At 54.5% G+C, this 18,322-nt stretch overlaps 1 protein-coding gene across 1 annotated transcript in view; it reads right to left on the bottom strand.

The window, feature by feature from the left end:
- Positions 1 to 532: 532 nt before the first annotated feature.
- LOC140460087 (disintegrin and metalloproteinase domain-containing protein 19-like) overlaps positions 533 to 18,322 on the bottom strand; it is a 44,745-nt gene continuing 26,955 nt past the window's right edge. The window contains 7 exon segments of the mRNA XM_072554488.1: positions 533 to 645; positions 6,639 to 6,761; positions 7,582 to 7,814; positions 9,268 to 9,346; positions 10,066 to 10,213; positions 12,445 to 12,553; positions 15,761 to 15,838. Coding sequence (XP_072410589.1) covers positions 609 to 645; positions 6,639 to 6,761; positions 7,582 to 7,814; positions 9,268 to 9,346; positions 10,066 to 10,213; positions 12,445 to 12,553; positions 15,761 to 15,838 — 807 coding nt within the window. The 3' untranslated portion in view covers positions 533 to 608.

Genomic DNA, 18,322 nt, shown 5'->3' with positions numbered 1-18,322 from the left:
TCACCAACCTTAAGGGCATTTCAATGGTGATTGGATAGACATATGGAGGAGAATGGGCTGCAGATTGGTTCCACAGGTCAGCACCACATTGAGGGCTGAAGGGCCTGTACTGTGTTTGGAATGTTCTAACCACATCGCTGTGGGTCTGGAGTCACATGGAGGCCACATCAGGTGAGGGTGGCCTTTTCCTTCAGATAGTTTTTAATGACAATCAACAAGGGTTTCATGGCAATTTGACTCTTCATTCCAGATTTTAATTGGATTAATTCCACCATCTGACGCGGTGGGATTTGAACCTGGGTCCCCAGAACATTGGCTGGTTTTCTGGATGAATAGACCAGTAATAATGCCACTGGGTTATCCCCTCCATGTTGTTCCAAACAATCACTGAGAGTACAACAGGAATGGTTGGGGAAGGAAGCCCAGCCCCCTCCAGTCAGTTTATCACTGAGTACTGGCTGGCCACTCCCCACTCACATTCCCCATCCCCCCCCCCCCACCCCCCCCCACCCCCCCCACCCCCCCCCACCCCCCCACCCCCCCCAACGCCAGGCTCTGCTGCTCCAATCCAATCGGGATGTTTCTATCGGTGCCTCATCTGTGATTGGTCAGTGTTTTTCTGGCTGGCCTCCAGTTGGTGTCCTCCTGGAACAGAGAGGGAGTTACATTTCGGGGATCTGGTAGCCTCCTTTACTCATTAAACTAAAACCAACAACCATCAGCCAATAGGAATTCTTCAACCAAACACCCTTCTTATTATCCAATCGGAACCTGATAGATCACTGTTCACCCAATGAGTGAGGTCACTGCCTCATATATGGGCTAGTACACACAGACCATTCACTAGTATAACCAGGACCCTCACCTTTAACGAAGTCACTGGTTGAGTCGATTGGACAGACCTATCACTGTATTCTAACAGATGAGAGGCTGAACACACAATCGATTCTTCAATCTATAATCTCTGTTACATCACACTGTAAAGTTTTGCTGTAAATTCTGTGTTAGGATCGAGCCCTCCACAATCACCTGATGAAGGAGCATCGCTCCGAAAGCTAGTGTGCTTCCAATTAAACCTGTTGGACTATAACCTGGTTTTGTGGGATTTTTAACTTTGCACACCCCAGTCCAACACCGATATCTCTGAATCAGGACAGATCCTGGTGATCCTTCACTCGTGACATCTTTCTGACCGTGGAACAGCCCCATTCACGCTGACTCAGTTTGCTGGGTTTGAGTCAATCCTTGATCCATGATATTACCTTCCTGTTGCAGAGCACCTCCTCGAGTCCAGTGAAATCCCCCTTTTACACAATTTCCAAATCCCTACAGCTAGCAGGTCCTCTTCATCATCTGTACATGGTACATCCTCAAAGCCCTTTATTAGTTCCCTCTCAGAACACCATCATGACTCACAGAGTCCCGTCGAGTCAGAGACACTAACAGGAACTCAGATTGCTCTGCACAGATGCTGCTAGACCCTGTTCAGCTCTGTTTTGCTTCAGGCAGGTCATTACCTGAACTGGGAGGAACACTGAGACCTGACTGTCCCAGTGCACCAGTCAGTGGAAGGGAACAGGCAACGACAGTGACCTGGTGAAGGAGAGAAATGAAACATTACCCTCATCGTGGGAGGGGCTGGCTACAGGGGCAGGGATAGAGTGGGGAAATAGGGGGCTTTTCCCCAGGGTAGATGGGTCAGTTACTAGGGGACACAGGTTCAAGGTGTGGTGGTGGGGGGGGGGGGGGGGATGTTTAAAAGAGATGTGTGAGGGAGGTGTTTCACACAAAGAGTGGTGAGAGCCTGGAACATGCTGCTAGAGAAGGGGGGTGGAAGCAGATACAATAGCAGCATTCAAGAAACACCTGGGCGGATACAGGAATAGGAAGGGAATAGAGGGGTATGGATTCTGTAAGGGAAGACAGTTTTAGTGTGTGTCAGCACAGGATTGGAGGGCCGAAGGGCCTGTTCCTGTGCTGGAGTGCTCTTTGGATGTCTTGCTGCAATTGTACAGGCCCATGGTGAGAGCACACGTGGAGTAGTGCACGCGCAGGGTAGGGCGCGCAGGACGGTGTGCGCAGGGTAGGGCGCGCAGGACGGGTGTGCGCAGGGTAGGGCGCGCAGGACGGTGCGTGCAGGACGGTGCGTGCAGGGTAGGGGGCGCAGGACGGTGTGTGCAGGACGGTGCGTGCAGGACGGTGCGTGCAGGACGGTGTGTGCAGGGTAGGGGGCGCAGGACGGTGTGTGCAGGGTAGGGCGCGCAGGACGGTGCGTGCAGGACGGTGCGCGCAGGACGGTGCGCGCAGGACGGTGCGCGCAGGACGGTGCGCGCAGGACGGTGCGTGCAGGGTAGGGCGCGCAGGACGGTGCGTGCAGGACGGTGCGCGCAGGACGGTGCGCGCAGGACGGTGCGCGCAGGACGGTGCGTGCAGGACGGTGCGTGCAGGACGGGGTCCTTTCCCAAAGTGATTTGTGGGATGGCAGGAATGATCACTGAGGAGTTTGGGTTCGGCCTGTACTCCCTGAAGTTGAGGAGAGTGAGGGGAATCTCGGAGAAATGTACAAACTCCTGACAGGATTGGACAGGATCGATGTCGGAAGGGTATCCCCAGGGGATGGTTCAGGACATTGAGGAATGAGATGGGAATGATGGTCTTCACCCAGAGACTGGGCAACCTCCAGACTTCTCTCTCCCAGAAAGTTGCTGAGGATAAAACATGGAATGTTTTCAAGGAATTGGATGGAACGTTTGGGACAAAAAGCAGGAAGAGGATGATCTTCCGACAGTCGGAATGGCAGGTTTCTATATCCTAGCCCAGCTCTGATTGGCTGAGATATTGGACAGCCCCCCCACCCCGGTTTGAAGCAGTGTTCCTCAAACTGGGAAACGGGATACGTTCCAATGAGGAATAATCACTGATACACTTCCAAAATGTACACACCCCACCCACACACACACACACACATAAACACACACACACACATAAACACACACACACACATAAACACACACACACACACATAAACACACACACACACACTCCCTCACACACACACACACACACACTCACGTACACACCCACACATGCACACACACACACACCCACTCTCTCTCACACACTCACACACACACACACACACACACACTCACTCTCTCACACACACTCACCCACACATGTATACACACATGCACACACACAAAGACACACACCCACTCTCTCACACACACATCCACACCCACTTACACACACAAACTCCCTCACACACACACTTACTCAAACACACACACGCACACACAGACACACTCTCTCACACACACCCACACATACACGCACCCTCACACACCCACACATACACACACACTCTCACACAGTTACATATATACATACACACACATACATGCACACACTCACACACAGAGACACACAAACTCTCATACACACATAAATTGTCTCACACACATACCCACACAGTCTCACACTCACACTCACACCCACACACACACCCACACATGTACACATGCACACCCACTCTCACACACACACCCACCCACACCCACACCCACTTACACACACACTCCCACACACAGACCCATATATACACACACATACACGCACACACTCACAAACTCACACACACTCAACCACACAGCCTCACACTCACGCACACACCCACACCCACTCACGCAGACACACACCCACACTCTCACACTCACACACACAGACCCTCACACACATACACACTCTCTCTCACACACACTATCTCTCTCTCTCACACACAGACACACACACTCACATAAACACACACACACTCACACTCAAACACAGTCTCACACTCAAAAACACTCACACATACGTACACCCTCACACACACTCTCATATACACACACACACACACTCACACTCACAGACACACACACACTCACACTCTCTCACAAATACATACATGCACACACTCACACACTGACACATACACACACACACAGCCTCACACTCACACACTCACTCACACACTCTCTCACTCACACACACTCCCTCACGTACACACTTACGCAGTCATACACACAGACCCTCACACACACCCTCTCTCTCACACACACACTCACACATATGCATACATGCACACACTCATACACAAACTCTCACACATACACTCACTCACACACAAACACATACACACTCACAACACACACACACACTCACACACACATACTCTCACACCCACACACACACACACACCCACGCACACACACACCCACACCCACTTACACATACATACACTCCCTCACACACAGTCACACACAGTCTCACACGCACACTCTCGCACACACACACCCACCCACACACACACCCACCCACTTACACACACTCCCTCACACACACCCTCTCACACACATTCTCACACTCTCACACACACACTCACTCTCACACACTCACATAAACACACATACACATAAACACACACAGACACTCACACAGACTCACTCACACACATAAATGCACACACTCACACACACACACCCTCACACACACATACAGACCCTCACACACAAAGACCCTCACACACACACATACTCTCTCTCTCTCACACAGACCCACATACACACACCCACTCTCTCTCACACACACATTTTCACACTCACATATACACACACAAACACACACTCACACACAGACACTCACGTACACTCTCACACACACACACTCTCATATACACACACTCACACACATACATGCACACACCCACACACACACTCTCACACATACACTCACACACACACATACACAGTCACACACACAGTCACACCCACACATGTACACACGCCCCGGGTGTGGGTGTGGGTGTGGGGGTGTGTGGGGGTGTAGGTGGGTGTGTGGGTGGGTGTGTGGGTGTATGTCTGTGTCTGTGTGTATGTGTCTGTGTCTGGGTGTGTGTGTGTGTCTGTGTCTGTGTAGGTGTGTGTGTCTGTGTCTGTGTGTGTGGGTGTCTGTGTCTGTGTCTGTGTGGGTGTGAGTGCGCGTGTCTGTCTGTGGGTGTGTGTGTGTGTGTGTGTGTGTGTATGTATGTGGGTCTGTGTGTCTGTGTGTGTGTGTGGGGGGGTCTGTGTGTGTGTGTGTGGGGGGGTCTGTGTGTCTGTGTGTGTGTGTGTGTGTGTGTGTCTGTGTCTGGGTGTGTGTGTCTGTGTCTGTGTCTGTGTCTGTGTCTGTGTCTGTGTGTGTGTGTGTGTCTGTGTCTGTGTCTGTGTCTGTGTCTGTGTCTGTGTCTGTGTCTGTGTCTGTGTGTGGGTGTGTGTGTATGTATGTGGGTCTGTGTCTGTGGGTCTGTGTGTGTGTGTCTGTGTGTGTGTGTGTCTGTGTCTGTGTGTCTCTGGGTCTGTGTGTGGGTCTGTGTGTGTGTGTGTGTGTGTGTGTCTGTGTCTGTGTGTGTCTGTGTCTGTGTGTGTCTGGGTCTGTGTGTGTGTGGGTCTGTGTGTGTGTGGGTCTGTGTGTGTGTGGGTCTGTGTCTGTGTGGGTCTGTGTCTGTGTGGGTCTGTGTCTGTGTGTGTGTGGGTCTGTGTGTGGGTCTGTGTGTGTGTGGGTCTGTGTGTGGGTCTGTGTGTGGATCTGTGTGTGGGTCTGTGTCTGTCTGTGTGTGTGTGTGTGTGTGTGTGTGTGTGTGTGGGTGTGTGTGTGTGTGTGTGGGTGTGTGTGTCTGTGTCTGTGTCTGTGTCTGGGTGTGTGTGTCTGTGTCTGTGTCTGTGTGTGTGTGTGTGTATGTATGTGGGTCTGTGTCTGTGTGTGTGTGTGTCTGTGTCTGTGTGTCTCTGGGTCTGTGTGTGGGTCTGTGTGTGTGTGTGTGTGTGTGTCTGTGTCTGTGTGTGTGTGTGTCTGTGTCTGTGTGTCTCTGGGTCTGTGTGTGGGTCTGTGTGTGTGTGTGTGTGTGTCTGTGTCTGTGTCTGTGTCTGGGTGTGTGTGTATGTATGTGGGTCTGTGTCTGTGTGTCTGTGTGTGTGTGTGTCTGTGTCTGTGTGTCTCTGGGTCTGTGTGTGGGTCTGTGTGTGTGTCTGTGTCTGTGTGGGTCTGTGTGTGTGTGGGTCTGTGTCTGTGTCTGTGTGGGTCTGTGTGTGTGTGGGTCTGTGTCTGTGTGTGTGTGGGTCTGTGTGTGGGTCTGTGTGTGTGTGGGTCTGTGTGTGGGTCTGTGTGTGGGTCTGTGTCTGTGTCTGTCTGTGTGTCTGTGTGGGTGTGTGTGTGTGTGTGTGTGTGGGTGTGTGTGTCTGTGTCTGTGTCTGGGTGTGTGTGTCTGTGTCTGTGTCTGGGTGTGTGTGTCTGTGTCTGTGTGTGTGTGTGTGTGTCTGTGTCTGTGTGTGGGTGTGTGTGTGTGTATGTATGTGGGTCTGTGTCTGTGGGTCTGTGTGTGTGTGTCTGTGTGTGTGTGTCTCTGGGTCTGTGTGTGTGTGTGTGTGTCTGTGTGTGTGTGTGTGTGGGTCTGTGTCTGTGTGTGTGTGGGTCTGTGTGGTGTGTGGGTCTGTGTGTGGGTCTGTGTGTGGGTCTGTGTGTGGGTCTGTGTGTGGGTCTGTGTCTGTGTCTGTGTCTGTGTCTGTGTCTGTGTCTGTGTCTGTGTGTCTGTGTGTTGTCCCAGTCAGACTGTGGATACATACCCCATCTGGTGAATTGGAGAACTGAGTGATGATCTCAGCGACGTGTGGCTGTCCCCCACGATTTCTCTTCCCAGCTGAGGGTGGTGGTTGTGGTGGTTGCTGAGGGACGCGCTGGTAGATCGACTGTAACACACAACAGAGGATTTGTCAGGATTACCAGCTGGACAGAGTCGGCTGGGAAGCACAGGGAAGGGCGGGCAAGCTGCTAATAAACCGTCCACATTGAAACCCTAACAAGGTTTGGGGAGTTAAAATCAGACTGTATGTGTCCCAAACTCTGGGGAGTTAAAATCAGACTGTATGTGTCCCAAACGCTGGGGAGTTAAAATCAGACTGTATGTGTCCCAAACGCTGGGGAGTTAAAATCAGACTGTATGTGTCCCAAACTCTGGGGGAGTTAAAATCAGACTGTATGTGTCCCAAACACTGGGGGAGTTAAAATCAGACTGTATGTGTCCCAAACGCTGGGGGAGTTAAAATCAGACTGTATGTGTCCCAAACGCTGGGGGAGTTAAAATCAGACTGTATGTGTCCCAAACACTGCCAGGTTGGTATCTCCCAATCCTAGAGGTGAGCTGATAAGGACAGCCCTTCATCAAGGGGGTTGTCAAGGCTGGACCCCAGCAAAGCCAACTCGATTCTCTCTGATTGCAAACGATCAGAGCCTGGTATTTCTGTGCCATGACACTGTCACTTGCCTCTTGTCAGTCTCAGCCTGGACATTGTCCAGATCGCGTTGTATTTGAGCACGGACTGTTTCAGTACCTGAGGAGGGGTGAATGGTGCTGAACACTGTGTAATCATTGGGGAACATCCCAAAGGTAGAGGGAAGCTGATGACTTAGAGTAATAACTAACCTAGTGATAATGTCACTAAGAGCCAGGGAATGTTCTGGGGAAGGGGGTTTACCTCTCAGGCCATGTCAGAGTGTGTAACACCTTACCTGGGAAGCCTGTTTCTTTGAGAGAGAAGGTGGAGGTGGTTTCCTTGGAGGTTCCCTCTTCCCTGGCTGACCTTTCTGATTGTTGGGAAGCTGGAACGTTGTACCTGAGGGAGCGGGCGGTCTCTGGGCCTTTCCTGGTTCCTGGGCCTGGAATCTCGAGGCCTTGCCTTGGGAGATGTGTGGACCATGTGCCCAGGCCTTGAGGGCTGTGATGGGAACGGAGCTGGATCCAACTGTTGGGAGGGTAATACACATTACACACCGCTCAGTCTCTGAGAGCTAACAATACCCCACACACAAGCTTCCCCAGCTCCTGCTACAACTCCAACAAAAATTACCACAAAACTACAGAAGCTGACAATCAGAAACAAAACTGGAGAATCTCAGCAGGTCTGGCAGCATCAGAGAAATGAGAGTTAACAAGTACCCTTCCTCAGAACAGGAGCGGACTAGTCTCGAGACCTAAACCATCAACTCGGTTCCTCTCCCTCTCTCCACTGACACTGCCAGACTCACCCTGTTCATTCATTTCAACATTGAACCTGCTCTCCTTGCAGTATCTACCAGGTCTAAGGGCATAGGCTCACAGGGGAATGGGGGTCACGGGGGAATGGGGGTCACGGGGGAATGGGGGTCACAGGGAAAACGGTTACAGGGTGTTGGGGTCACAGGGGAATGGGGGTCACGGGGAAAACGGTCACAGGGTGTGGGGTCACAGGGTGTGGGGGTCACAGGGAAAACGGTCACGGGGTATGGGGGTCACAGGGAAAAACGGTCACGGGGGAATGGGGGTCACAGGGGAATGGGGGTAACGGGGGAAAATGGTCATGGGGTGTGGGGGTCACAGGGGAATGGGGGTCACAGGGTGTGGGGGTCACTGGGCGTGAAGTCATAAGTCACAGGGAAATAGGGGTCAGATGGAAATGGGGGTCACAGGGGAATGGGGGTCACGGGGTGTGGGGGTCACTGGGCGTGAAGTCATAAGACACAGGGAAGTGGGGTCACAGGGAAATAGGGGTCAGATGGAAATGGGGGTCACAGGGGAATGGGGGTCACAGGGAAGTTGGGGGTGTCAGGGAGCAGGACATTCCCATCTATTATCTGCTAACATTCACTTTCCTTATCCAAGTCAGGAATATATCCTGTAAATAATTGTGGGCCCAGCTCTGATCCTGGTGGGAGACAGGGAATGTCCTTGACCTATGACATCATGTCGGGTGTACACGCCACTCGGTCCTTCTCATTTACTGTCCTCTAACTCTCAAACACTGCATCTTACAATCAGACCTTACACATTATCCTCTCATTTCCCTCCCACTCAGTCACTGTCCCAGGAATGTGAACTCTGTGTCACTTCTCCCACACTCTCTGAATCCTTCACCAGCCCTCTCTCATTCCCTCACTACTGTTCCTTTATCTCACCTTTGTTCCCACTCTGTCTCTGTCTCTGTCTCTCTCTCCCTCCACACATCTCTTTTCCCTTTGCTCATTCCCTCAATCTCTGACCTCCCTTTCTTGAGGCTGTGGTAGCTTCCAACCTCTGCCCACCGTGGGTGCTCTCCTGTTCTGAGTTCTGCCTCTGATGGTTTCATTCCCTGTTTTCTCCATCTTCAGGGCCCATTCTGCAGCTCTCCTTCACTCTCTAGCTCCTCCTGTGTTAGTCTGACCCATCGGGGTATGTCTCACCTTCATTGGGGAGAGATCCTGCAGAATCCTCAAGCACACGCTGGGCTGTGAGTTGTCCTCGTCTCGCCTCGAGACAGGTCTGGAAGGAAAACATTTCAGCAAACATCCCACTGACAGCAGCTCCTGAAACAACTGAACACTCTCACTCAGAGTTAGACAGGGCACACTGAGTTATGGATATGTGACTGTGCAATGGCAGGGGCAATGAATACTGTAAGTGCCTGTGGATTTGGAAGGTGCTGCCTGAGGACCTTTGGTGAATTCCTGCAGTGTATCTTATAGATGGTACACACTGCTGCTACTGAGCGTGGGTGATGGAGGGAGGGGGTGTTTGGGGGTGGGATACCAATCAAACACGGGCTGATTTGTCCTTGGATGGTGTTGAGCTTCTCGAGTGTTGTTGGAGCTGCCCCCATCCAGGGCAAGTGGGGAGTATTCCCTCACCCTCCTGCCTTGGGATTCAGGACTTGAAGTTACTCACAGCAGTATTCCGAGCTTCTTCGGGAGAACAGGCAGGAAAGTGGAGTTGACACTGAGCTGAGATCAGCCATGATTGGATTAAATGGTGGAGTAGGTGTGATGGGCTGAATGGTCTCCCCCCTGCTCCATGTCCTTAAATGGCCTGGCAACAGAGGGTGTCCGGGGAGAGATCTGGCCAGGAGCAGGTTACTGATTGGTTCCTGGGTGACCATGTGGTGTGATATGGAGAGTGATCATTGAGACCCAATGGGACACAGAGTGATCCAGTACGACTCGATGTGAGGTGAGGTGATCTTGAGGAGTGAGCGGCGTGGTTACCTGTGGGCCTCGGCTGGTTGTCTGCACCAGTTCTGCCACTGAGTGTGGATAACTGCTCGATGCCAATAACAGCAGAACACTGAGAGCACACTCCCTGGGATCACCAACAAGAAGATCAACAACAGCCCAATCAGCAGAGACTTCTGGTCTGTGGGGACAGCAACAAGATGGAGGCATATTCGAGTACTCCTCATCCCCAGATTCCTCAAGCTCCCAGTCACCCAGAGACCTCTCTCCCATGTGGGACTAGGCTGACTTCAGGAATAAATACTGAAAGACAGAGCCCTGACACTGGCAAGAAAAAACATGTAGGTTCCTGACACTCCAAATATGTAAGAGGTTTGATCCCACCCCAGACATATCAGGATCCAGTGGGAAATCCAGGATCAAAGCAAATCGGAATTAGTAAGAAACAGGAAATACAGCAGACCATTCGGAGAATCCCGACAGAGTGGAAACAGACCATTCAGCCTATCAAGTCCACACCAACCATCGGAGAGCATCCCAACCAGACCCACTTCCCTATCTTATCCCTGTAACCCCACATTTCCCACGGCCAACCAACTCGAACCTGTACATCCCTGGGCACTATGGGACAATTTCCCATGGACAATCCACCCTAACCTCCACATCCCTGGGCACTATGGGACAATTTCCCATGGCCAATCCACCCTAACCTGCACATCCCTGGGCACTATGGGACAATTTCCCATGGACAATCCACCCTAACCTCCACATCCCTGGGCACTATGGGACAATTTCCCATGGCCAATCCACCCTAACCTGCATATCCCTGGGAACTATGGGACAATTTCCCACGGACAATCCATGCAAACCTGCACATCTCTGGACACTATGGGACAATTTCCCATGGACAATCCACCCTAACCTACACCTCCCTGGACACTATGGGACAATTTCCCATGGCCAATCCACCCTAACCTGCACATCCCTGGGCACTATGGGACAATTGCCCATGGCCGATTGACCCTAACCTACATCTCCCTTGACACTATGGGACAATTTCCCATGGATTAGTGGTGCTGGAAGAGCACAGCAGTTCAGGCAGCATTCAACGAGCAGCGAAATCGATGTTTCGGGCAAAAGCCCTTTATCAGGAATAAAGGCAGTGTTGGATGCTGCCTGAACTGATGTGCTCTTCCAGCACCACTAATCCAGAATCTGGTTTCCAGCATCTGCAGTCATTGTTTTTACCTTGTTGATTTTAACCCTACTGCGAATCCTCTTGCAAGGATGCCTGCCTTGAAGAAGTTTTCCTCCTCTCTCTACAAGAATCTCAGGGAGTCCCTCTCCCACTGCAACTCCCAGCTCATTTCCTCTGCTCTGCAAACTTCCAGCTCAGTAACTGTCCCCATGACTTGTCCGGACTTGTCCGACCTGCCTACCTTCTTTTCCACCTATCCACTCCACCCTCTCCTCCCTGACCTATCACCTTCATCCCCTCCCCCACTCACCCATTGTACTCTATGCTACTCTCTCCCCACCCCCACCCTCCTCTAGTTTATCTCTCCATGCTTCAGGCTCACTGCCTTTATTCCTGATGAAGGGCTTTTGCCCGAAATGTCGATTTCGCTGCTCCTTGGATGCTGCCTGAACTGCTGTGCTCTTCCAGCACCACTAATCCAGAATCTGGTTTTCAGCATCTGCAGTTATTGTTTTTACCTTGACAATTTCCCACGGCCAATCCAGCCTAACCTGCACATCCCTGGACACATAGACATAGACATAGACATAGAACATTACAGCGCAGTACAGGCCCTTCGGCCCTCGATGTTGCCCCGATCCAAGCCCACCTAACCTACACTAACCCACTATCCTCCATATACCTATCCAATGCCTGTTTAAATACCCATAAAGAGGGAGAGTCCACTACTGCTACTGGCAGGGCATTCCATGAACTCACGACTCGCTGAGTGAAGAACCTACCCCTAACATCAGTCCTATATCTATAGGGGGGGGATGGGGTGGGTGGGGGGGGGTGGGGGATGGGGGGGGTGGGGGGGGGTGGGGGGGGTGGGGGGGATGGGGGGGGGGTGTGGGGAGATGGGGGGGGTGGGGGGAGATGGGGGGGGTGGGGGGAGATGGGGGGGGTGGGGGGAGATGGGGGGGGTGGGGGGAGATGGGGGGGGTGGGGAGAGAGGGGGGGTGGGGAGAGAGGGGGGGTGGGGAGATGGGGGGGGGGTGGGGAGATGGGGGGGTGGGGAGATGGGGGGGGTGGGGAGATGGGGGGGGTGGGGAGATGGGGGGGGTGGGGAGATGGGGGGGGGGTGGGGAGATGGGGGGGGGGTGGGGAGATGGGGGGGGGTGGGGAGATGGGGGGGATGGGGGGGGGGGGGTGGGGATGGGGAGATGACTCACCGTTGGGGAGGATGGGTCCACTGTCGATGCTGCCCCCGAGTCCTCCTCGGTCACAGAAAGGGGGCGCCCAATGAGGGTCACAGTGACAGTTCCTGTTACTGTTACACACCTGAGGGTTTACACACACAGCAGTGAGGGGGCGGCAGGAACCGTATACCCCAATCCCCGAACACTGGAACCCCCAAACCCCAAACCCCAATCCCCGAACACTGGAACCCAAACCCTGGAACCCCAAACCCCGGAACCCCAAACCCCGGAACCCCAAACCCCAAACCCCCAAACCCCAAACCCTGGAACCCCAAACCCCAATCCCTGGAGCCCCAAACCCCAATCCCTGGAGCCCCAAACCCCGAACCCTGGAACCCCAAACCCCGAACCCTGGAGCCCCAAACCCCAATCCCTGGAGCCCCAAACCCCGAACCCTGGAGCCCCAAACCCCGAACCCTGGAGCCCCAAACCCCGAACCCTGGAGCCCCAAACCCCGAACCCTGGAACCCCAAACCCCAATCCCTGGAACCCCAAACCCCGAACCCTGGAGCCCCAAACCCCCAAACCCTGGAATCACAAACCCCAAACCGCCAAACCCTGGAACCCCAAACCCCAAACCCCCAAACCCTGGAACCCCAAACCCCCAAATCCTGGAACCCCAAACCCCAAACCCTGGAATCCCAAACCCCAAACCGCCAAACCCTGGAACCCCAAACCCCCAAACCCCCAAACCCTGGAACCCCAAACCCCAAAACCCCCAAACCCTGGAACCCCAAACCCCAAATCCTGGAACCCCAAACCCCCAAACCCTGGAACCCCAAACCCCAAAACACCAAAACCCCAAATACCAAGCAGTGCGGTGGTGTGAGTGTGATCAGGGTGAGGTTGTGAGTGGGATCAGGGCAGTGGTGTGAGTGTGATCAGGGCGATGTTGTGAGTGTGAGCAGTGTGGTGGTGTGTGAGATCAGGGCGGTGGTGTGAGTGTGATCAGGGCGGTGGTGTGTGTGTGAGTGTGATCAGGGCGGTAGTGTGAGTGTGATCAGGGTGGTAGTGTGAGTGTGAGTGTGATCAGGGCGGTAGTGTGAGTGTGATCAGGGCGGTGGTGTGTGTGTGAGTGTGATCAGGGCGGTAGTGTGAGTGTGATCAGGGCGGTGGTGTGAGTGTGATCAGGGCGGTGGTGTGAGTGTGAGCAGGGCGGTGGTGTGTGTGTGAGTGTGATCAGGGCGGTAGTGTGAGTGTGATCAGGGCGGTAGTGTGAGTGTGAGCAGGGCGGTGGTGTGAGTGTGAGCAGGGCGGTAGTGTGAGTGTGAGCAGGGCGGTAGTGTGAGTGTGAGCAGGGCGGTGGTGTGTGTGTGAGTGTGATCAGGGCGGTGGTCTGAGTGTGATCAGGGGCGGTGGTCTGAGTGTGATCAGGGCGGTGGTCTGAGTGTGAGCAGGGCGGTGGTGTGTGTGTGAGTGTGATCAGGGCGGTAGTGTGAGTGTGATCAGGGTGGTAGTGTGAGTGTGAGCAGGGCGGTGGTGTGTGTGTGAGTGTGATCAGGGCGGTAGTGTGAGTGTGATCAGGGCGGTAGTGTGAGTGTGATCAGGGTGGTAGTGTGAGTGTGAGTGTGATCAGGGCGGTAGTGTGAGTGTGATCAGGGCGGTAGTGTGAGTGTGAGCAGGGCGGTGGTGTGTGTGTGAGTGTGATCAGGGCGGTAGTGTGAGTGTGATCAGGGTGGTAGTGTGAGTGTGAGCAGGGCGGTGGTGTGTGTGTGAGTGTGATCAGGGCGGTGGTGTGTGTGTGAGTGTGATCAGGGCGGTAGTGTGAGTGTGATCAGGGCGGTAGTGTGAGTGTGATCAGGGTGGTAGTGTGAGTGTGAGCAGGGCGGTGGTGTGTGTGTGAGTGTGATCAGGGCGGTGGTGTGTGTGTGAGTGTGATCAGGGCGGTAGTGTGAGTGTGATCAGGGCGGTAGTGTGAGTGTGATCAGGGCGGTAGTGTGAGTGTGATCAGGGTGGTAGTGTGAGTGTGAGCAGGGCGGTGGTGTGTGTGTGAGTGTGATCAGGGTGGTAGTGTGAGTGTGATCAGGGTGGTGGTGTGAGTGTGAGCAGGGCGGTGGTGTGTGTGTGTGAGTGTGATCAGGGCGGTAGTGTGAGTGTGATCAGGGTGGTAGTGTGAGTGTGAGTGTGATCAGGGCGGTGGTCTGAGTGTGATCAGGGCGGTAGTGTGAGTGTGATCAGGGCGGTAGTGTGAGTGTGATCAGGGTGGTAGTGTGAGTGTGAGTGTGATCAGGGCGGTAGTGTGAGTGTGATCAGGGCGGTAGTGTGAGTGTGAGCAGGGCGGTGGTGTGTGTGTGAGTGTGATCAGGGCGGTAGTGTGAGTGTGATCAGGGCGGTAGTGTGAGTGTGAGCAGGGCGGTGGTGTGTGTGTGAGTGTGATCAGGGCGGTAGTGTGAGTGTGATCAGGGCGGTAGTGTGAGTGTGAGCAGGGCGGTGGTGTGTGTGTGAGTGTGATCAGGGCGGTAGTGAGAGTGTGATCAGGGCGGTGGTGTGTGTGTGAGTGTGATCAGGGCGGTAGTGTGAGTGTGATCAGGGCGGTAGTGTGAGTGTGAGCAGGGCGGTGGTGTGTGTGTGAGTGTGATCAGGGCGGTAGTGTGAGTGTGATCAGGGCGGTAGTGTGAGTGTGAGCAGGGCGGTGGTGTGTGTGTGAGTGTGATCAGGGCGGTAGTGTGAGTGTGAGCAGGGCGGTAGTGTGAGTGTGAGCAGGGCGGTGGTGTGTGTGTGAGTGTGATCAGGGCGGTGGTCTGAGTGTGATCAGGGCGGTAGTGTGAGTGTGAGCAGGGCGGTAGTGTGAGTGTGAGCAGGGCGGTGGTCTGAGTGTGATCAGGGTGGTAGTGTGAGTGTGATCAGGGCGGTGGTCTGAGTGTGATCAGGGCGGTGGTCTGAGTGTGATCAGGGCGGTAGTGTGAGTGTGAGTGTGATCAGTGTGGTGGTGTGAGTGTGAGCAGGGGGTGGTGGTAGTGTGAGTGTGAGCAGGGCGGTAGTGTGAGTGTGAGCAGGGCGGTGGTGTGTGTGTGAGTGTGATCAGGGCGGTGGTCTGAGTGTGATCAGGGTGGTAGTGTGAGTGTGAGTGTGATCAGTGTGGTGGTGTGAGTGTGAGCAGGGGGTGGTGGTAGTGTGAGTGTGAGCAGGGCGGTAGTGTGAGTGTGAGCAGGGCGGTGGTGTGTGTGTGAGTGTGATCAGGTCGGTAGTGTGAGTGTGATCAGTGTGGTGGTGTGAGTGTGAGCAGGGGGTGGTGGTAGTGTGAGTGTGAGTGTGTACAGATGAAGCCTCCTTAATGAAGCCTCCTTACCCCGTGGCCATGACACTTTCTGGAACATTCTCTCAGACCCAGGAGCGATATGTTCTGGCACCGTCGATCCAGACAGACCTGGGCCCAGAGACAGAGAGGGGGGGAAATGGGGGTTAGTCACACTCATCGTCCCCCCCCCCCGACTCCCCGAGGGTGTATTAACGGGGAGTATACCCCCCCCGAGGGTGTATAAATGGGGAGTATACCCCCCCCCCGAGGGTGTATAAATGGGGAGTATACCCCCCCCCCGAGGGTGTATAAATGGGGAGTATACCCCCCCCCCCGAGGGTGTATAAATGGGGAGTATACCCCCCCCCCCGAGGGTGTATAAATGGGGAGTATACCCCCCCCCCCCCGAGGGTGTATAAATGGGGAGTAATACCCCCCCCCCGAGGGTGTATAAATGGGGAGTATACCCCCCCCCCCCGAGGGTGTATAAATGGGGAGTATACCCCCCCCCCCCGAGGGTGTATAAATGGGGAGTATACCCCCCCCCCCGAGGGTGTATAAATGGGGAGTATACCCCCCCCCCGAGGGTTTATAAACGGGGAGTATACCCCCCCGAGGGTGTATTAACGGGGAGTATACCCCCCCCCCCCGAGGGTTTATAAACGGGGAGTATACCCCCCCCGAGGGTTTATAAACGGGGAGTATACCCCCCCGAGGGTGTATTAACGGGGAGTATACCCCCCCCCCCGAGGGTTTATAAACGGGGAGTATACCCCCCCCGAGGGTTTATAAACGGGGAGTATACCCCCCCCGAGGGTTTATAAACGGGGAGTATACCCCCCCCCCGAGGGTTTATAAACGGGGAGTATACCCCCCCGAGGGTTTATAAACGGGGAGTATACCCCCCCGAGGGTGTATTAACGGGGGAGTATACCCCCCCCCGAGGGTGTATAAACGGGGAGTATACCCCCCCCGAGGGTGTATTAACGGGGAGTATACCCCCCCCCCCGAGGGTGTATAAATGGGGAGTATACCCCCCCCGAGGGTTTTATAAACGGGGAGTATACCCCCCCCCCGAGGGTTTATAAACGGGGAGTATACCCCCCCGAGGGTTTATAAACGGGGAGTATACCCCCCCGAGGGTTTATAAACGGGGAGTATACCCCCCCCGAGGGTGTATAAATGGGGAGTATACCCCCCCCCCGAGGGTTTATAAACGGGGAGTATACCCCCCCGAGGGTTTATAAACGGGGAGTATACCCCCCCCCCGAGGGTTTATAAACGGGGAGTATACCCCCCCCCGAGGGTTTATAAACGGGGGAGTATACCCCCCCCCGAGGGTTTATAAACGGGGAGTATACCCCCCCCCGAGGGTTTATAAACGGGGAGTATACCCCCCCCCGAGGGGTGTATAAATGGGGAGTATACCCCCCCCCCGAGGGTTTATAAATGGGGAGTATACCCCCCCGAGGGTTTATAAACGGGGAGTATACCCCCCCCGAGGGTTTATAAACGGGGAGTATACCCCCCCCGAGGGTGTATAAATGGGGAGTATATCCCCCCCCCGAGGGTTTATAAACGGGGAGTATACCCCCCCGAGGGTTTATAAACGGGGAGTATACCCCCCCCGAGGGTTTATAAACGGGGAGTATACCCCCCCCCGAGGGTTTACTAAATGGGGAGTATACCCCCCCCCCCCGAGGGTGTATAAATGGGGGAGTATACCCCCCCCCCCCCCGAGGGTGTATAAATGGGGGAGTATACCCCCCCGAGGGTTTATAAACGGGGAGTATACCCCCCCCCGAGGGTGTATAAATGGGGAGTATACCCCCCCCCCCCGAGGGTGTATTAACAGGGAGTATACCCCCCCCCCCCGAGGGTGTATTAACGGGGAGTATACCCCCCCCCGAGGGTGTATTAAAGGGGAGTATAACCCCCCCCCCCGAGGGTGTATTAACAGGGAGTATACCCCCCCCCCCCGAGGGTGTATTAACGGGGAGTATACCCCCCCCCCCCCGAGGGTGTATTAACGGGGAGTATACCCCCCCCCCCCGAGGGTGTATACCCCCCCCCCCCCGAGGGTGTATTAACAGGGAGTATACCCCCCCCCAAGGGTGTATTAACGGGGAGTATACCCCCCCCCCCGAGGGTGTATTAACGGGGAGTATACCCCCCCCGAGGGTGTATTAACGGGGAGTATACCCCCCCCGAGGTTGTATTAACGGGGAGTATACCCCCCCCCCCCCCCCGAGGGTGTATAAACGGGGTGTACACCCCCCCCGAGGTTGTATTAACGGGGAGTATATCCTCCCCGAGGGTGTATTAACGGGGAGTATACCCCCCCCAAGGGTGTATTAACGGGGAGTATACCCCCCCCCCGAGGGTGTATAAACGGGGTGTACACCCCCCCCGAGGTTGTATTAACGGGGAGTATACCCCCCCCCCGAGGGTGTATTAACGGGGAGTATACCCCCCCCAAGGGTGTATTAACGGGGAGTATACCCCCCCCCCGAGGGTGTATAAACGGGGTGTATACCCCCCCCCGAGGTTGTATTAACGGGGAGTATACCCCCCCCCGAGGGTGTATTAACGGGGAGTATACCCCCCCCGAGG

This window comes from Chiloscyllium punctatum, chromosome 36 (assembly GCF_047496795.1).
Source record: "Chiloscyllium punctatum isolate Juve2018m chromosome 36, sChiPun1.3, whole genome shotgun sequence".
Classification (NCBI taxonomy): Eukaryota; Metazoa; Chordata; class Chondrichthyes; order Orectolobiformes; family Hemiscylliidae; genus Chiloscyllium; species Chiloscyllium punctatum.
This window is presented reverse-complemented; position numbering and strand designations above follow the sequence as displayed.